The sequence below is a fragment of the Stegostoma tigrinum genome, chromosome 3, assembly GCF_030684315.1.
Source record: "Stegostoma tigrinum isolate sSteTig4 chromosome 3, sSteTig4.hap1, whole genome shotgun sequence".
NCBI lineage: Eukaryota > Metazoa > Chordata > Chondrichthyes > Orectolobiformes > Stegostomatidae > Stegostoma > Stegostoma tigrinum.
The window spans coordinates 18840419-18862046 of NC_081356.1; the positions used below are offsets into that span (position 1 = coordinate 18840419).

A 21628-nucleotide genomic window follows, 5' to 3' on the forward strand; every position below is an offset into this window, starting at 1 on the left:
TAGGGGGCAGCACAGTGGCTCAGTGGTTAGCAGTGCTGCCTTATAGTTCCAGGGGCCCAGGTTCAATTAAATCCTCGGGCAGCTGTCTGTGTGAAGTTTGCACATTCTCCCTGACTTTCCTCTGGGTACTGCAGTTTCCTTCCACAGTCCAAAGGTGAGCAGGTTAGGTTCATTGACAATGCTAAATTTCCCAGAGTGTTCAGGAATGTGTACCTTAGGTGTGTTGCAGGGGGATGGGTCTGGATTAAAAGTTCCAAGGGCCAGTGTGGACTTGTTGGGCCAGATGGCCTGTCCCCATACTGTAGAGATTTCATGATTTTATCCCCTCTATTTTATTCTATTTTGAGTACTTTGGGACTGCACGTCAGCCAAAACCTTAAAGAAAACTTTTAAAATCACTAGTTGAAAACTTATTGGCAAACTGCCTTGCTGATGGGAAGCACAGAGCATCCTATTGCAGTGAATCGCAGTGCCTTTAACATGCTTGCAGAAATGCTTTAAATACTGTAATGATTTTCATAATTTGTACCGGTTGGTTTGTCTGAACTGTTAAAGAAATTGGCACTAGTTTTCTCCAGAGGTTCTCTGAACCTCAACCTTATAAAAGCAGTGGAGACCTGATAGAACTAGTCTCAGTGGATGGCAAGGGATGTATGATGGAATTTTAAGAATTTTTCTTCACTTGTCCCCTGATGGTGCATGTATTTAGAAATGTAATTAGCTGAAATGACATCAGCCCCAGTTGATTTACTAGCCTGGCTCCACTGAGCAGAAAACATTCTTAAATGTTACACAGAGTTATGTTCCTTGAATACATAAAAGCGTGAGATGCTAATTTTAAGTATTGCACTGATTTTTATTTGTAGGACAAGACAAATATACGTGACGTCCAAGTAATGAACAGACTCTTATAGATGTCTGAGTGGTATGGGCTATGGTGTAATGCGTAGCAGAATCATCTATGAAGCCCAGAGAGGTCCACATTAATGTTGGGAGCATCCTCCAACATGTGTTTTGTTAACAGGTGTGGTGGGTTTAGTGTAGCGAAACAGCGAGTTGTCACTTAACTGGAATTATTGCTTATTTGACATCTTTTCACTGCTCATCTCACCTCATTAATATTCAGCTCTCTATCTTTCCAAACTTACCAAACAAGCTAAGTATTGCAAACCTCAACTCGGAAACCAGAGCAGGTGCCTGGAGTATTCAGCTCACCAAATGACCCCTATTATGGTTCGGAGCCAAAATGCAGTTCAGTGAACAAATTAAAACAAAAAAATTCTGATCTCTTGAATATCGTAGCCATCAGCCATTTCTGTTCCAAATGCTGGACTTTCTTCATTCAACCTCTCCTTGCCTCCTGTAGGACAATTCAATAATGATTCTGCTGCAAGCTCTATGATTCGATTTGATTCTTCTCTAACTTAGGAAAAAATGCCTGTGTAATTTATTTGGCTTTGATCATGGCCGATTTTAATATGGTTACACTTCCTTAAGCTCTCTTCAGATGTTTTAGGGCATTCAGTATGAATGTAGTTATTTTTACATATTAATTGATCGTCTGAATACAACAAGCCTCTCTTTTAAAAACATGTAGATTGCAGCTGGATAGAAATTTGGAAGAGGTATAGAATTACACAGTTTTAAGTTTGTCATAGGAGATGAAATGCATCTTTGCATATTATGTTGGAGGAATAAGGTTCATGGAAACTGTGAAGTCTAAAACTTCTAAAAAGTTCCAACATAAAATGCTAGAGCTAAGATTGTTAGCAGGAGCTTGAATTCTCCAACTGTATTAAAACGTGATGGTTTTGCTCAAAGAAACCTTTCATTTCTGAAGTGCAAAGTAAAGAAAAGAAAATGATGCAATACATGGAGCATTGTGTCTTGGCCCTGCTCTGTGTCCCTGTTGTTTCTGGGCTTTGTCGTGCCAGGGAATTATTTGTGATTTTCCTTCAGCTCAGCTCCCCGTGCTTCCTCAACAGTACAGAACTGTTCAGCTCAGGGAAGGTGCTTAGATACAAAACTTTGGAATTGGTGAGGTGATAGGATAAATAGGTTGGGCAGATGAGCTGAAGGCTTTCTATGCACTGTTTTGATACAACTGGCAGGCAAACTGAAATACAGCCCCCAAGATGACTTTCCATATTAAGCAGATGTTCACTTGCACATCTGCCGATGTGGTATACTGTATCCACTGCACCCGGTGTGGCTTCCTCTACATTGGGGAAACCAAGCGGAGGCTTGGGGACTGCTTTGCAGAACACCTCTGCTCGGATCGCAATAAACAACAGCACCTAACAGTCGCGAACCATTTTAACTCTGTCTCCCAATCCTTAGACGACATGTCCATCATGGGCCTCCTGCAGTGCCACAATGATGCCACCCGATGGTTGCAGGAACAGCAACTCAGATTCCGCTTGAGAACCCTGAAGCCCAATGGTATCAATGTGGACTTCACAAGCTTCAAAATCTCGACCTCCCCCACGGCATCCCAAAACCAGCTCAGTTCGTCCCCTCCCCCCACTGCATCCCAAAACCAGCCCAGCTCATTCCCGCCTGCCTAACCTGTTCTTCCTCTCACCTATCGCCTCCACCCACCTCAAGCCACACCTCCATTTCCTGCCTACTAACCTCATCCCACCTCCTTGACCTGTCCGTCCTCCCCGGACTGACCTATCCCCTCCCCACCTCCCCACCTACACACTCCTCTCTGCCTATCTTCTCCTCTATCCATCTTCGGTCCGCCTCCCCCTCTGTCCCTATTTATTTCAGAACCCTCTCCCCATCCCCCTCTCTGATGAAGGGTCTAGGCCCAAAACGTCAGTTTTGTGCTCCTGAGATGCTGTTTGGCCTGCTGTGTTCATCCAGCTTCACACTTTGTTGCCTTAAACTGGAAGACAATGGCTGCTTCAGGTGTGACAGGCTGACTGATTTTCTCCATTGATTTCAAGTGTCTCTGCTAATGGCTGAAACTGTAAATGTAGGCAGATTTGAACCTGATCGGATAAGACTATGGATTTGGCCAAAATGGTGGGAGTAAAGCAGCAAAGAAACTATTGTCCCTTAAACCGCAGAAAATAATCCTAATCATGAATACTAGTTATAGGGAAATCATCCGTAATGAATTAAAACGTGTCAGAAATACTAGAAGCAGAGACAACAAAAACTTGGGGAAGATTGTTTAATTTGATTTGATTTATTATTGCCACATGTATCTAGGTAAAGTGAGAAGGTTTGTTTTGTGTGCAATATGGGCAGATCAAATCAAATGCAATGTTCATTAAGGTAATAGAACAGTGCAAAGAGTACAATGTTACAGCTGTAGAGAAGGTGCTCAAAGTGTGAGATCAAAATTAAATTTAAATTTTCAGAGGTCCATTTAGAAAAATGTCAATTGTGTAACAATTTTAATGAGAAATTACACAGTATTCTACTGATATCTTCATGATATCTTCTTATTGAACAGTTAAGTTGCCAGGTATACGAACATATATCGATCCTCATACCTATGAAGACCCAACCCAAGCTGTTCATGAGTTTGCCAAGGAAATTGATGCATCCTGCATTACAATTGAAAGAGTCATTGGTGCAGGTGAGTTTGATGACTAAAAATCTTTGCTACGTTGTTCGGACCTCTGCTGAATTGGCAAATCGGGTTATTTAACATCACAACATCTTATTTTGATTGGAAGGTGAGTTTGGCGAAGTGTGCAGCGGCCGTTTGAAGTTACCTGGAAAAAGAGAATTCCCAGTTGCTATTAAAACTCTAAAAGCTGGTTATACAGAGAAGCAACGCAGGGATTTCCTTGGTGAAGCAAGTATAATGGGGCAATTTGATCATCCCAACATCATCCACCTCGAAGGTGTGGTCACTAAAAGTAGGTAACCTTCTATACTTTATCTACCAAACTTATAAGTCAATCGGCTGCAAAATTGAAATTTGTGAAGCTGTTATCCTACCTGGAAATGTGAATCTTAATTAGTTATAAAGCTTATTTGGATTCAGGATATTATACGTATATTTGTTATGCATACTATATTATATAATATGTAATGATTATTAATTATAATATATAATATACATCTAGCTAATCTATATTATTGTGCATATTAATTTAGAAAAAGCTGTCAGATGAGTGGCTGATGATTTTATTTTTAGTAAAGTATCTGTTAGCTTGTTTTACATTGTATGTGTTTCACATTGTTTATCTTCATTAAAATCAACAAAATTACATTTTTGCACATGGACCATGCAATTTTCTCTTTCAGCGAAGAGATTTTTGATTAGATCTCTACCTATTGTAGATTGTCATTAATATAAATGCACGCTAATGTTTTAATTACCAGTTTAACACTCAGAACTATATTAATTCTGTGAAGAATAAAACCTCAGGTTAAATGTTCTATTTTAAATGTATTGATGTATCTTGTGGTGTGCACTTCTTCTGCTTCATCTCAGGTATTAATATGTGCAGTTTGCTTATAGTTAATAAATAAGGATTTCCATTTAGAAAACCCAGTTTCAAGAATTGTTCTTTTGTTTGAACCAGAATATAAACTACAACTGCCCACTACATGTTAATAACTGCTAGAAACATTAATTTTGTTTCGCTCTTCACAGATGCTGCCAGACTTGCTGAGTTTCTCAAATACTTCCTATTTTTCGTTCAAATCTCCAGCATCTCCAGTATTTTAATTCTGTTTAATAAAGTGGCCAAGGTTGACAACAAAATAATAGTTTATAGATTTCATAACGTCTGATGTCACTCGTCTCCCAGTTTTACTAACTATTTAATTGGGCAATCGATCACAGTGCTTTAAGATGCAGTGATATAAACCTTATTATAGCTCAGTACAACACTGCTTTCATGAGCATATTTTCAGATTTTTTAAACAATATGAAAGCTGTTGCCCTCATTCTGTTTTTGACCAGTGACCCTTTGCTAACGAACATTGCTAAACACCGATTTAACATTCATTTTGGGGAGGTATGTAATTCATTATAGCAAGCTGAGGCATTAATTATGCACATCAATGAAACAATATTTGAATCACCAACTTTGCAAAACATTAATCAGCTAATTTGCAGGTCTATGTTTTCAAATGTTAATGTTGTTAATCATTAATTCCCTGCAAAGCATTTCAGAAAGAAATGAAACCATTGGAGAATGTTTTCTTAAAACAGCTTCACTAATACAGGATAGGAATTTAGAAAACTAAAATTACGAAAAAAGTACTTTTTTATTGCTCCATTCCTGTGCTGTGAATACATTTTCTAATATAAACTTGGGTTAGCTATTTTTACATAGATGGGGAAGTATAAAAGTAGACAAAGCCAAGCAATGATAATGGGAACTGCAGATGCTGGAGAATCCAAGATAATAAAATGTGAGGCTGGATGAACACAGCAGGCCCAGCAGCATCTCAGGAGCACAAAAGCTGACGTTTCGGGCCTAGGCCCTTCATCAGAGAGGGGGATGGGGTGAGGGTTCTGGAATAAATAGGGAGAGAGGGGGAGGCGGACCGAAGATGGAGAGAAAAGAAGATAGGTGGAGAGGAGAGTATAGGTGGGGAGGTAGGGAGGGGATAGGCCAGTCCAGGGAAGACGGACAGGTCAAGGAGGTGGGATGAGGTTAGTAGGTAGGAGATGGAGGTGCGGCTTGGGGTGGGAGGAAGGGATGGGTGAGAGGAAGAACAGGTTAGGGAGGCAGAGACAGATTGGACTGGTTTTGGGATGCAGTGGGTGGAGGGGAAGAGCTGGGCTGGTTGTGTGGTGCAGTGGGGGGAGGGGACGAACTGGGCTGGTTTTGGGATGCGGTGGGGGAAGGGGAGATTTTGAAGCTGGTGAAGTCCGCATTGATACCATTGGGCTGTAGGGTTCCCAAGCAGAATATGAGTTGCTGTTCCTGCAACCTTCGGGTGGCATCATTGTGGCACTGCAGGAGGCCCATGATGGACATGTCATCTAAAGAATGGGAAGAGGAGTTGAAATGGTTCGCGACTGGGAGGTGCAGTTGTTTATTGCGAACCGAGCGGAGGTGTTCTGTAAAGCGGTCCCCAAGCCTTCGCTTGGTTTCCCCAATGTAAAGGAAGCCACACCGGGTACAATGGATACAGTATACCACATCTGCCATGTGGTATACTGTATCCATTGTACCCAGTGAGGCTACCTCTACATTGGGGAAACCAAACGGCGGCTTGGGGACCGCTTTACAGAACACCTCCGCTCGGTTCGCAATAAACAACTGCACCTCTCAGTCGCGAACCATTTCAACTCCCCTTCCCATTCTTTAGATGACATGTCCATCATGGGCCTCCTGCAGTGCCACAATGATGCCACCCGAAGGTTGCAGGAACAGCAACTCATATTCTGCTTGGGAACCCTACAGCCCAATGGTATCAGTGCGGACTTCACCAGCTTCAAAATCTCCCCTTCCCCCACCGCATCCCAAAACCAGCCCAGTTCGTCCCCTCCCCCCACTGCACCACACAACCAGCCCAGCTCTTCCCCTCTACCCACTGCATCCCAAAACCAGTCCAACCTGCCTCTGCCTCCCTAACCTGTTCTTCCTCTCACCCATCCCTTCCTCCCACCCCAAGCCGCTCCTCCATCTCCTACCTATTAAACTCATCCCACCTCCTTGACCTGTCCGTCTTCCCTAGACTGACCTATCCCCTCTACCTCCCCACCTATACTCTCCTCTCCACCTATCTTCTTTTCTCTCCATCTTCGGTCTGTCTCCCCCCTCTCCCTATTTATTCCAGAACCCTCACCCCATCCCCTTTCTGATGAAGGGCCTAGGCCTGAAACGTCAGCTTTTGTGCTCCTGAGATGCTGCTGGGCCTGCTGTGTTCATCCAGCCTCACATTTCATTATCAAAGCCACGCAATGTATGTTTTTAAAGTGAATCTAATTTATTAAGTAAATCTAATTAGATTCACTGAATAAATTGATTGCCCAGAGTAGTCGGCTATAAGCTAATCAGTAATATGTTTAGAATGTTACATTTGATAAGTTCTCTGTGAAGCCTGTTTACCATTGCAAGCTGTCGCATGTGCATTCATTGAAGAAACTACCTAAGTAAATAGGTCACGCTGCAATTCCACTCTGCCACCAATGCAGGTTTCAGTTTTACAATTACTAGCTCCCAAGACTGCAGTGCAGAGAAACTCCTGTGTTCCAGGCATCTGTCCTTCCATTTCTGAAATCATCATCTATTTTGCTATCATCAGTAGTGTAAGCAAAGGATTGAACATATGACTTCAAATGCCAGCTGAATTACCTTCCCAGTCCAATTTGCTATTTTATAATTCTGCATTGCCCAAAGGCTACATATAGTCTCATGTGAAACTCCATAAGGGAAATTGACTAGTGTGTATTTTATATTTGTTTCATTAATCAGAGAAAATAATTGGCTTGAAAAAAATAAGTTATCATTTACTGGGAGCACGTATAGTATTATATTTATAGTGTGATATGTGGTGGATCAGTGACCGAAGAACAGAAACCAATCACAAAAAGCACTCATATCTTTATGGCTATTTTTATGCCTAGTGTGTTCATTCGGCATTGCCACTGTCTACCTTCTGTGAAAACTCAGAACATTAAGGATGAATATGTATTCATCCACAAATGCCATGTAGAATTTCAAACATTTGTGGGATAATTTGGTAGGTGGAGTAGGCTAACTTCTCCAAAGGACACAAGTAAACCTGTTAGGTTTTTGCATAAAAACCCCGCGTGGTCATTTTCAACTGTCATTCCTCCGTTCACAAATTTAGTTGCACAATTGTGAGATTAAAAATCATGACCCCTGATTTGCTAGCCCAGTGCCACAACCACTTGCCCACTGAAAGGTAGCCTGAAAGTTAATTCTGTAATAAAGATACACTCTGAAAACTAGTCATGTAAACCCATTCTCAAATAGTCTTCGGAAAGGAAATTCACTATATAGTGATTTTATTTGCTTCCTCTTAATTTCTGCAAATAATGATTAGGGACAGATAACATGGCTTCGAGCATGGGAAATTGTGGCTCATGAACTTGATGGAGTTTTTTGAGGAAGTAACAAAGAGGACTGATGAGGGCACAGTAGTAAACATGATCCGTATGGACTTCAGTAAGTTGTTCAACAAGGTTCCTTATGGTAGACGGTTAGCAAGGTTAAATCACACAGAATAGAGGGACAACTAATTATTTGGATACAGAACTGGCTTGAAGGTGGGTAGTGGGTGACAGAGGGTGATGGTGGAGGGTTGTTTTTCAGACTGTAGCCCTGTGACCAGCAGTGTTGAACCATATTCGATCTGGGTCCACTGCTTTTCGTCATTTATATAAATGATTTGGATGTGAACAAATAAGGTATGGTTAATAAGTTTGTGGATGACACCAAAATTGGAGGTAAATGGACAGCAAAGGAAGATACCTCAGAGTACAATGGGATCTTGATCAGATGGGCCAACGGACAGAGGAGTGGCAAATGAAGCTTAGTTTAGACAAATGCGAGGTGCTGCATTTTGGAAAGGCAAATCAGGGCAGGATTTATATACTGAAATCACTAAACAAAAAGATCTTGGAGTGCAGGCTCACAATTCATTGAAAGTGGAGTCATAGGTAGGTAGGATAGTGAAGAAGATATTTGGAATGCTCGTCTTTATTGGTCAGGGCATTGAGTTTAGGAGTTAGGAGGCCATGTTGCAGCTCGGCAGTACATTGGTTAGGCCACTTTTGGAAATCTGCAAGCAATTGTGGCCTCCCTGATGTAGGTTGGATGTTGTGAAACTTGAAAGGGTTCAGAAAAGATTTACAAGTATGTTAGATAACAAAGTGTGGGGCTGGATGAACACAGCAGGCCAAGCAGCATCTTAGGAGCACATGCTGCTTGGCCTGCTGTGTTCATCCAGCCCTACACTTTGTTATCTTGGATTCTCCAGCATCTACAGTTCCCATTATCTCTGATTTACAAGGATGTTGCTAGATTTGATGGGGTTAAGCTATAGGAAGAGGCTGAATAGGCTGTGGCTATTTTCCCTGGAGTCTTAGAGCCTGAGGGGTAATCTTATAGAGGTTTATAAAATCATGAGGGACATGGATAAGTTAAATAGACAAGGTCTTTTCCCCAGTCTGGGGCCATCCAGAACTAGCCAGCATAGGTTTAAGATGAGAGGGAAAAGATTTAAAATGGACTTAAGGAGCAACCTTTTCATGCCGAGGGTGGTGCATTTATGGAATGAACTGCCAGAGGAAGTGTTGGAGGCTGCTACAGTTACAACATTTGAAAGGCATCAGGATGGGTACATGAATCAGGTTAAGAGGGATATGGTCCAAATGCTGGCAAATGGGATTAGATTTATTTAGGATAATCTGGTCAGTATGGACGGGTTGGACTGAGCTGGGTCTGTCTTCATGCTGTATATCGTTATGAATTTATGGCTCTAAGTAAATGTAAGCAGAAAGTGCCGGGAGTCGGGGTGTAGATGGACAACAGTGGGCAGTTATATAACTAATGCTAAATTAAGGAAAATAATTCGGCTGCTTTAAGTTCAGAAACATTTATTGATTTAACACAAACTAATAATAAACCTAAGAATAATCTAATATGTTGTTAGATTTTCACAAAGCAAGAATTTTTTTTTACTGAAGGCCTGGCTGCATTACTCTCGGCATGATGTCTTTAATTTGTGTGAAATTATGGGACTGCAATTTGTGATCTGACATTCCCAGTGGGTAGTACCACTCACAGGGAATGAATCTTGGCAAACTGTAATTTTTCATGCATTAAAATGGAAAATTATGGGCAAGGTTTTGGAATTTTCTTAGCATTTACTCCTACAAATACACTTTGAATGTTCTGAGTTTTTCTGTAAAAATATTAATTTTTTAAATATATTTTAAGGTAAACCAGTAATGATAGTGACTGAATATATGGAGAATGGCTCCCTTGATACTTTTTTAAAGGTGAGTTTTTTTTGCCTTTCATAAATTAAGTTGTCAATCAATTATTTATTTATTGGTTTAATTGTTTCCTTATGAATTATTAATAAAACAGGGAATGATACATACTCAATGTATAAAAGGTTTTGATCTTTATAAATCAATGTGGAGGAATACATTTTATGAGTATGTGTTTCTCACAGTCAGCCTTACCTAACAGGTATGTAGATTGAGTATACAAGCACAGTGGTCAGCGCTCGCACTTCACAGCTCTCCTGCTTTTCTGGTTCTTAAGCATTAATAACTCAAACATTGGGCTAGCTGCATTGATCTTTATGCCCAATTATTCAGCCAACCATTCTATTGTGAACAGACCTATTGTGGTTACCGTTTTGTAAAATGCATTCCAGTATCAGCCCATCTATTTAAATGATATTAATAAAGTAGTAAATAAAAATGGATATTTGACACAAAGTGTTTAATAGTGATTTCTATCTTTTGTTGAAGTAATTCATGATGTTGAATGAAACTGAGTCACCAACTCTAGTTACATAATAGTTTCAAATCAAACCTTGAAACATGTTTTGTGTTTGATGTCAAACCTGCACTGGCAGAGAGAAAGAAGAAATCCTTACCAGTGTGCAATAAGAAGAACACAAGTACTCTGTTAACTTCCATATGTTCGAATCAATGCCTTGATAATGGGCAAAATTTTACACTACCAGGCCTTCCATGGCAATGCTGGAGATATTCTGGTTATTATTGGATACAGAAGACTACAACTATGGACAGGTAGTTCTACTAAACTGAACAATATAGAAAGGAGATGCTAGGTGTGGATAGAGTGGGCTACTGTAGAGCAGTTGAAAGGGCAAGATCATTCACTGTGTTAACAATCACATAAGTTATGTTGCAATCAAAAGAAATTGAGAACAGATCAATATTCTACATGTTAATGAATTTTGGAATTCTAATGGAAACCTGGCCATGCCACTTTTCAATAAAGATGTCACAAAAAGAGACAGAAGAAAACCAGCTCTGGCTTCCTTATCTTGGTTATTTGACAACAGATTAAATTGAAAGTAAAGAGAGTACTAGTTAGAACTTAGTTGAGGAAAGTTGCAATTTGAATTGAGCATAAAATTACTAGCTTGAGATGGAAGAAGAATAAAGAGATCTAGTCGGAAGGAAAAGGATTGGATGGGCAAAGAATACATTTGAAAGGGTATGGGTTTGAATCAGCTAGAGTTGTCTGAGAGCTGAGACAGAGGGATAGTCAGAAATGGGTGAATGAGTGTTCATAATTTTTTTTGTCTAATTCACTTTTTGAAAATTCAAGTATCTCTTAGATTTTCAATACTAAGACAGAAATAACAGTCAAATGTGAGGGAGACAAATGCTGAAAATGAATCAAAATACTTCACTGTTAATGTGGTTTAACTTCTCCAGAAAAGCCATCCCTTGTTCGCTCCACACTCCCCTCCAGCCCCACCACACCCGGCACCTTCCCCTGCAACCGCAGGAAATGCTACACTTGTCCCCACACCTCCTCCCTCACCCCCATCCCAGGCCCTAAGATGACATTCCACATTAAGCAGAGGTTCACCTGCACATCTGCCAATGTGGTATACCGCATCCACTGTACCCGGTGCGGCTTCCTCTACATTGGGGAAACCAAGCGGAGGCTTGGGGACCGCTTTGCAGAACACCTCCGCTCAGTTCGCAACAACCAACTGCACCTCCCAGTCGCAAACCATTTCCACTCCCCCTCCCATTCTCTAGATGACATGTCCATCATGGGCCTCCTGCAGTGCCACAATGATGCCACCCGAAGGTTGCAGGAACAGCAACTCATATTCCGCCTGGGAACCCTGCAGCCATATGGTATCAATGTGGACTTCACCAGTTTCAAAACCTCCCCTTCCCCCACTGCATCCCTAAACCAGCCCAGTTCGTCCCCTCCCCCCACTGCACCACACAACCAGCCCAGCTCTTCCCCCCCACCCACTGCATCCCAAAACCAGTCCAACCTGTCTCTGCCTCCCTAACCGGTTCTTCCTCTCACCCATCCCTTCCTCCCACCCCAAGCCGCACCCCCAGCTACCTACTAACCTCATCCCACCTCCTTGACCTGTCCGTCTTCCCTAGACTGACCTATCCCCTCCCTACCTCCCCACCTACACTCTCTCCACCTATCTTCTTTACTCTCCATCTTCGGTCCGCCTCCCCCTCTCTCCCTATTTATTCCAGTTCCCTCTCCCCATCCCCCTCTCTGATGAAGGGTCTAGGCCCGAAACGTCAGCTTTTGTGCTCCTGAGATGCTGCTTGGCCTGCTGTGTTCATCCAGCCTCACATTTTATTATCTGGAAAAGCACAGCACTGATTTATAAACTAAGCACTGAGATATTTCATTCTTTCCTGTTCATGCCCTTGTTAACTTTCTTCCAGGAAGCTTTCCCTGTTCCGTAAGATCCAAATGATCCCACGACCAAAAAGACATGTAGCTCAACCAGTTTCTGAGGTACATCTCCAGTATTAATAATTTAGGTGACGGCAACAGGGGAAAGCTTAACCTATCTGTATGGTCGTGCTTTGTTTGGTATTTTAGCAGAGAAAATTTGAAAAGGACCTCTTTCTACAAACTTAGATAACAAGGTGTAGAGCTGGATGAGCACAGCAGGCCAAGCAGCATCATAGGAGGAGGAAAGCTGACGTTTCGGGCCTGGATCCTTTTCTGAAGAAGGGTCGAGGCCTGAAATTTCAGCTTTCGTGCTCTTATGATGCTGCTTGGCCTGCTGTGTTCATCCAGCTCTACACCTTGTAATCTCAGATTCTCCAGCATCTACAGTTCCTACTATCTCTTTCTACAAACTTATCTGAATATGTTTCTGATTAAACTATAGTCCAGCCTAGCCTTTGCTCACTCTTTAATCGATTCACAGTGTAATGGTAGAGATGTCAAATGATCAATGCTTTAACTCTCCTTTAGAAAAATGATGGCCAATTTACAGTCATTCAACTAGTGGGAATGCTGAGAGGAATCGCTTCGGGAATGAGGTACCTTTCAGACATGGGTTATGTCCACCGTGATCTGGCTGCTCGAAATATCTTAGTCAACAGTAACCTGGTCAGTAAGGTTTCTGACTTTGGACTTTCCCGGGTACTTGAAGATGACCCAGAAGCTGCTTATACAACAAGGGTATGTAAAATTATATTTGGTCGGTATTGTCTTTGTTTATAGTTTGAATAAAATGTAACAGAGCACAGGTTGCAACAGTGTAAAGATCACGTATTAGATCTTCAGTATAGCTACCATCATAAAGGATTTTGGAACATTACAAAGCGATATCAAAAGGCAAGTCATCTCTCATTGAGACATTGAGGCAGTTGGGGAGGAGAGAAAATTACTGCAGATTTGATCATTGTAGTCTTTCTCAGCCTTTCTTAAGGTGCAGCTACAGCAACCATTACAGTCCAGCCATGTATAAGAGTTACTGGCTGAAGTTTTTCATTGTTCCTTGTTTGATATGAGCACCACTAGCAAAGCCAATATTAAATATTCTTTCAAAATTGTCCTTGAGGAGGTGATAGTGGATCATCTGCTTGAATCACTATGCTCCATGGGTCCTGTACTGTTGATGGATAAAGAGTTCTGAGATTTTGGACCAGTGATAACAAAGGGATAACAAAATTCTGGTTGTTGGGATAGACTTTAGTGTCAATAGTTTACTCAGCTAAAGCTTCCTGTGTTTTCCAATGTAACACTGGCTGATAATTGGATGAAATTAAAATATCACAAGTGGTTTAAAAAAAAACACCTTCAGTTTATATTGTGCCTTTATTGTAATAAAAATATTCTGAAGTATTTCACAGAATATTATCAAACAAAAATTTGATGCTGTGATACCTAAGGAGGAAATGGCCCAGATCTTCTGATTGCAATCGGATGCACTATTTCTGACCCTGGTCAGATGATAAAATAAATACTTGCCATTTACAGTCAACACGGCTTTGTGAGGGGTAGGCCATGCCTCACAAACCTTATCGAGTTTTTTGAGGATGTGACTAGAAAAGTTGAATAGGGTCGAGCTGTGGATGTGGTGTATATGGACTTCAGTAAGGCATTTGATAAGGTTCCCCATGGTAGGCTCATTCAGAAGGTCAGGAGGAATGGGATACAGGGGAACTTAGCTGCTTGGATACAGAATTGGCTGGCCAACAGAAGACAGCGAGTGGTAGTAGAAGGAAAATATTCTGCCTGGAAGTCAGTGGTGAGTGGGGTTCCACAGGGCTCTGTCCTTGGGCCTCTACTGTTTGTAATTTTTATTAATGACTTGGATGAGGGGATTGAAGGATGGGTCAGCAAGTTTGCAGACGACACAAAGGTCGGAGGTGTCGTTGACAGTATAGAGGGCTGTTGTAGGCTGCAGCGGGGCATTGACAGGATGCAAAGATGGGCTGAGAGGTGGCAGATGGAGTTCAACCTAGATAAATGCGAGGTGATGCATTTTGGAAGGTCGAATTTGAAAGCTGAGTACAGGATTAAGGATAGGATTCTTGGCAGCGTGGAGGAACAGAGGGATCTTGGTGTGCAGATACTTAGATCCCCTAAAATGGTCACCCAAATGGATAAGGTTGTTAAGAAAGCATATGGTGTTTTGGCTTTCATTAACAGGGGGATTGAGTTTAAGAGTCGTGAGATCTTGTTGCAGCTCTATAAAACTTTGGTTAGACCGCACTTGGAATACTGCGTCCAGTTCTGGTCGCCGTATTATAGGAAAGATGTGGATGCTTTGGAGAGGGTTGAGAGGAGGTTTACCAGGATGCTGCCTGGACTGGAGGGCTTATCTTATGAAGAGAGGTTGACTGAGCTTTGTCTCTTTTCATTGGAGAAAAGGAGGAGGAGAGGGGACCTAATTGAGGTATACAAGATAATGAGAGGCATAGATAGAGTTGATAGCCAGAGACTATTTCCCAGGGCAGAACTGGCTAGCACGAGGGGTCATAGTTTTAAGCTGGTTGGTGGAAAGTATAGAGGGGATGTCAGAGGCGGGATCTTTACACAGAGAGTTGTGAGAGCATGGAATGCGTTGCCAGCAGCAGTTGTGGAAACAAGGTCATTGGGGTCATTTAAGAGACTGCTGGACATGCATATGGTCACAGAAATTTGAGGATGCATACATGAGGATCAATGGTCGGCACAACATTGTGGGCTGAAGGGCCTGTTCTGTGCTGTACTGTTCTATGTTCTATGTTCTATGTTCTATGTTCTAGAGAAGTGCTCTGTGCCAGCTTCCAGACCAAGAGCCTTCTCAACTGAAGCAGTCTAATCCAGGCAAAGAATATATGCACTCCAGCACTGACATGGATCCGTGTTGAAACCATCTACCCTTTTTTTCCCCTGAATATTCCAGTATTAAAGAGCCCTGAAGCCACTTTCACAGCTAATGAGGGAAGGCAAGAGGGATGTAGAGTGGCAGATGTGGAAGGGAGTAGGATGACAAGTGAGCAAGGAATTGGACTGCCTTGTGTTAAGGGATTGGCATGACAGATGGTAAGAGGGCAGGTTAGCAGGTAAGAGGGTGAGTGCTTTAAGTATGCCAGGGGAGGATTTCAGGGTGTTAGGGAGGTCCAGTCAGATTGGGTGGTCTTTTGCATTGGGGTAGTGGGGCAAGAGTCAGGTGAAATTAAACAAGAGGGAGCGGGCCAGTCTGTGGGGACGCGGAGGAGTTTGGGACAATGGGATGGATGTCATGTGTTACTGGTGTTTCCAGGGTGGGGGAATCAGAACTTGGGGGAGTCAGGAGTCAGGCTTTGTCTGACCCACTCTTAGTGTGTGTGCCATCTTTGGTGGGGCTGCATGAGTCAGGGCTTTGTGGGAGTGGTGTTGGGTACATAGCGATGTGGGGAGCAGTTATTGTTTCTGCATTGTGCATCAAAAGAGGGGTCAGTGAGGAGGTTTGTGGGGGGAAAATCAGTTTAATAGTTAGTCAGGAGGTACAGCAGATTTTAGTTTATCTGACCTTTCTTGGCTAAATCCAACTCGGAACTGAAGTTTCTTTATGAGGTTCTGAGCTCCGGGTAATTGTCCACCTAAAGTTTCAACTTATAGGCAATTCCGACTGCAACAGTTATTTTCCTATCAAAACCTTTGACTCATTGACATAGATGACTAAAAGCTGGATGAAAAGAATATTTTCAGGAATGACTTTAAAGAGAGTGTTCAGTAAAGAGACAGGAGAACTACAGAGGTAATTCCAGAGTATGGGGTCCAGGCAGCTGAAGAAATTATACTTAATGGCAGAACAATGTAAATAGAGGGATGTACAAGAGGCCAGAATTTAGGACTGTAAAGATCTTAGGAGGATTTTAGGGCTTAAGGAAGTTAGAGATAGGGAGGGACAAAGCCAAATAAACATTTAAAGCTAACAATGAAGAATTTAAAACTAAGACATTACTAGCACCTGATCCAATACACCCAGGGCATTTTAAGAGTTAGAATTTGAACAGCTGAGTTTTGGACAGTTTGTGGATATGGAGAACAAAAGATGGCAGGAGCATAAAGCTATGTTTGTTGCTTGCCCATGAGACCGCATTTACAGGTTAGCATCCCAGTCCTTCAAGAATTTTACTTCCCGACCATGGTAATAAATCAGCTCATTGTTGAATCTGCTAGAAGTGATAGGATATTGCTATGTAAACGTATTTGATCCTTCAGCTTCTCCTCTGTAGAGGTGAGCTAACATTATCATGATAACAGAGTAAGCCACAATTAAACTTTTGCGAGCTCAGATAGAATTTATTCTGGACTTCTTTCAAAATCCCCTATCCCGTTGTAAAAGTGTATTTGCAAGAGCTGATATTTGTTCATCGTGACCAAGTAACATTTTCAGTCTGTAGTCAGTCTGGGATTGCAGTGCACTGCTGTATCTGCCAACAATCTACATTCTGTCAAACCATCAAACTTCCTGCATCTTTTTAAAGCTTTGTTGTTTCTACATATTTATCACAAAATTGTTTTAGTGAAAGCTGCAACACCTCTTATTCATTTCCTTAGTAACCATGGATTTTCTTTGTTCCAAGGAGCTTCATTAAAAAGAACATTTCAAAATCACCTTTTTGGAATTAAAATGCTAGCTGCAGAAAAAGTGAAAAGTATAGTGCTGAACAAAGAAGAGTTAATAAGTGTGTGCAAATATAGGGTCAATTAACTGTGTGAAGACATTCTGCCACCATTTTTATGCCACTTCTACTTTCTCAACTTGGCTGTTAACCGTGGACAGCAAAGGTCAGTGGAGATGAGAATTGAGGGGCAATCTTTATGTACAGTTTCAATTTGTCTTCATCTGCCCCTATTTAAACTGCTGCAAAGCATTGGGAGGCATTTTGTGGATAGCCTGCAGTCTATTTCCCTGTGTCTGGCTGAGGCTTTGGAGAGGGAGGTGAAGGGCAGACATGATACTAATGAGGGGGCTCTTGAGGTGTATGCAGGCAACAGTTTTAAAATTGAACCTCCAAGAACTTAGCTCCAGGAACATGATGACCATTAGGAGACTAGCACAACTGGCTTTTTTTGGCACCAGGTTGGGCGTTGATTACTTGGCTTCCAAGGGCTTTTTATCCTGCAGGAAATCAATGTATTATATTTGTAGCAACTACCCGACTATTAATCCAAGGTTCATTGTTCAGAATCAATAAGGAAGCAGGCTATAGGACATTCGGGATCTGAGAAAAGCTCTGATTTATTCAGAGATGGTAGAGCTAAAAACATGGTCTCAGCATGAACATAAGCAATAACTGCTGCCATAGGTCCCTGCACGTAATCCAAGCTTGAATGTCTATTGAGTGAAGTGTATTCTCTTAAGACTGATGAAAATGTGTGAATACCACACAAATTGTTAATGGGCTCCTGTATACTCTGCAGCATATTATGATAGCTCTCTGGTAGACAGTCTAATATGTCAGCAATTAATAATTACAGAACACATTTTATTTCCTAAGGGCAGGGGCCCAAAAGCTCTCTGTACAACCAACAGAACAAGAACCCCACAGGTTGTAGTCAGTGAGTTGTTTCTAAGTTTGCCCTGGCTTTGTGTTCCCAGAAGCACCCTGTGTGAGTTATTAGCCTGCATCGTTTTTACTTGTTCACTGGACTGAGGCATTGCTGCTTAGGCAGAGATTTATTGCCCATCCTTAATTGTCCAAAGTTAAAAGCAGCCGCATTGGGGACCTGGGTCACGTGCAGGCCAGACTGGATAAGAATGGTAGATTATCTTTCCTAAATGACATTTAGTGAATCAAATGGGGTTTTACAACAATCAGTGGTTGCAATTGTGCTAGGTTTTCATTCCAAATTTTTATTGAATCCGAACTTCACCATCCATCATGATAGGATTCAAATCTGGGTACCCAGAACATTAACTTGGGATTCAGGATTACAATAACCAGGCCATGACCATCTCCAATGAGAACAATCTAACCACCGCTCCTTGACAATCACTGGTATTATTGTCACTGAATCTGTAACAATCAACATCCTGGGGGTTACTATTGATAAGAAACTCGACTGGATTCACCACACAAACACAGTAGCTACAAGAGCAGGTCTGATGCTAGGAATACTGCTGTCAGTAACTCACCTGATGACTGCCTAAAGCCTGCCCACCAATGTTAAGGCTCAAGTCAGGAGTGTGATGGTATACTCCCCATTTGCCTGGATTAGGCCATCTCCAACAACACTCATGAAGTTTAACACCATCCAGGACGAAGCAGCACACTTGCTTGACACCACATCCCCAAGCATCCAGTCTGTCCACCACCTGTACCGATTAGCAGCAGTGCGTAATATCTACAAGATGCACTGCAGAAATTTGCCAAAGATCCTTAAATAGCTGCTTCCAAACCCATGATCACTTCCATGTAGAAGGACAGGGAATTGATACATGGGACCACCACCTGCAAGTTCCCTTCCTAGCCACTCAACGTCCTGACTTGGAAATATTTTATTGTTCCTTTACTATTGTTGGGTCAAAATCATGTAAATCCCTCCAAGGGCATTGTAGGCCAGCCTACAGCACATGGACTGCAATGGTTCAAGGAGGCAGCTCACCACTATCTCCTCATGTGCAAGTTGGGGCATGAAACAATTGCTGTTCAGTCAGTGGGCATCCTCGTCCCACAGACAATTAAAAATAAGTCCTAATTATTTCCCATTTGTTGACTGTGTCTCATTCTGCTATAAACCACCTTGAGAAGTATTACTATGTTAAATGCATATATAAATGCAAGTTGTTATTGACTCAGCACAGGTACATGAGGTAAGGTAAGAACAGGTGCTCAGAGCATAAATCTATATATATCTTGTAGTCAGGGACCAGGGATATAGATTACAAGAGAAAACCTTTGATGTAGGCAACATAGCTCCTCTTGATGTTGAGAGCTTGGGAGCTCCTGTTGTATAAGATGGACCAAAGGGATTTTGACTAATCTGTACTGATGACTCTGATGGTTCTCTCAGCTTCATCCTTCGTTGCATCAGAATTCTTTGTGCGAAATGTATTCATTCATTTTTTTCTTCCGATGTGCAGTGTCTTGACACATCAGATTTTACTCGTTGTTCGTCGAACTGAATACTTGTTTTGTCCATCTTGTTGCCATTCTTTAGGTTCCCTTTCAATTCTGCTCCCAGTTGGCTATAAGCGTTTACCTTTCCTCTGTATGAATCCACATTGTTGAAAAAAACGGAGCAAAAGCCTCAGCACTAACACCTGGCATATTGAACACAGTGTTTCCTTTATCTACACCCTGGTAAAACCAGTTCTATCCTTCATCAAGTTTCTTCTGTATTCTCAGGTCATATTGTGTTTCTGTCTCCACGGGTGCTGCCAGCCATTCTGCGCTTCTCCAGCATTTTGTGCTTGTTACAGTATTTGCTTTTACCCTTTTTTTTCATTCATGATTAAAATCATTTGAATATCTGTTTGATTTGCAGTTATTTATTTCAATTTATTGATGACCAATCTGGGAGGAGAACTTATCTGGTCACCTTTGTGAGACAGATAACAACATACAATAAAAACAATAAATATGGTTCTGAGTCAGACTTAGCAAAAACCAGAAGGTTGCAGGTGGAACAAGGTAACAGTGATTTTAAAACAAGATAGAGGATTTAAGGATAACATGGTCATTCTGAGAAGCCAGCAGGATGCGGCAAGAGATAGATTTGCAAGGGTAGTTGCTCGGGTCACAGAGCCCACTTTGGGACAATAACAATATGTGTTTACAATGCCCCAGTAATGTAATTCCTAGGTGCTTCATCAGAGTATAATCCAACTTAAACTGTATTCATGGATGAGATGGAATTTGCATAAGGAGGTGAACGAGAGGTTGATTAGTATAATCCCATTTAGCTTTAGATCTCCATGCATTCCAGTTATGTTTCTGTTGCTCCACTTTTTCCATGCTGCAGAGCCCTATACGTATAAAATTTTTGGTTTAAGGGATGAATTCAGTCGGAGTCCATGCATTGTGTTTTACCTTGTCTTGCTTCCGGCTCATTTTTTTTCCAGTTAATCCAATTGTCAATGCTGAATAAATACTGCTTATTTAAATGGACTTTTGGCTAGCTTTCATGCCAGTGATCCAGGGTTCAAGAGGCTTATCAGGCAGGAAATGTTAACAAAACAAATGCTGAAGCTAATTCCTTTCTCTGAACGAAAGATCACGAGGCAGTAGACTTAAATAATATTTGCCTCTCTTTCCCTCAATAACAACCTTTATAGTTGATCCAATTCATAGCTAATGTTGAACGTTAAACATTTTATTAGTAAATTAATTTATTGAATGAGATTTACCATCGGATGTTCAACAGAAGAATGTAACAATGTACAAAGTGGACAAAGTGAATATATAGATGATCCAAGCTGACCTCTGCCTTATTTGCCACAGATTAAAAAGTAAATGCTGTGTAGCAATGGAGAGGACAGGGAACATAACACTGAATTATACACTCCGCTGTTCAGTAATAATAAAGTATTCTCACCTCGAATGCACACGGTGCAATTCAGCAGAAAGTGTTGATAGATTATTCATCCATGCTTTTTGCTGATCAAAGGGATCCTACAACTGAAGAAATGGGGAAAAACATGGAACCAATTGTTTTCTCCTCCAAATTCATGTAGAACTTGTGCGACTTCTGTCAGATGGTCAGATGTGATTGTTAGAGTGAAATTTTGACCTGGCGTTGGTTTACGAGAGATTGTGGAACATCGTCACAATAGTGGCTGAAATATACAATACAACACCAATATGTGTTGATTCTTTCCCTGATCAACAACTTACTCTTAAACTGCATAAACTGTAGAGATATTAAATATACTATTTTTCAGTACACAGCACGAGAAAAGGAAATCTTTCTACAGATTAAAAATGGAGTATGAATGTAAATATGCATTTACTTGGATTTAAAACTATATTGCCTTTTTCTCTAATTGATGTTAATCCCAAATGTAGTTTGATTCTATATAGTACCATATCAAGGAAACAAACAAACAATGGAGTTTGACTCTATCCAACAAAAAAAGCAAATTCATCTCTTACTCTCTATTTGACTACTTCGGAAAAGAAATGGGCACAATTTTTCTGATTCCCTAATCTAAAATGCAGAGTCCCACATTACTCTTGGATTCACTT

General features: G+C 41.3%; 1 protein-coding gene across 5 annotated transcripts in view; it reads left to right on the forward strand.

Moving 5' to 3' along the window:
• Positions 1–21628, forward strand: part of LOC125450691 (ephrin type-A receptor 5-like) — a 313119-nt gene that overhangs the window by 265662 nt on the left and 25829 nt on the right. For all 5 annotated transcript variants that reach the window (XM_059643652.1, XM_059643659.1, XM_059643658.1 and 2 more), the window contains 4 exons: positions 3470–3595; positions 3696–3881; positions 9900–9961; positions 12927–13136. In XM_059643652.1, the coding sequence (XP_059499635.1) occupies positions 3470–3595; positions 3696–3881; positions 9900–9961; positions 12927–13136 (584 nt within the window). The remainder of the gene's footprint in view (positions 1–3469; positions 3596–3695; positions 3882–9899; positions 9962–12926; positions 13137–21628) is intronic.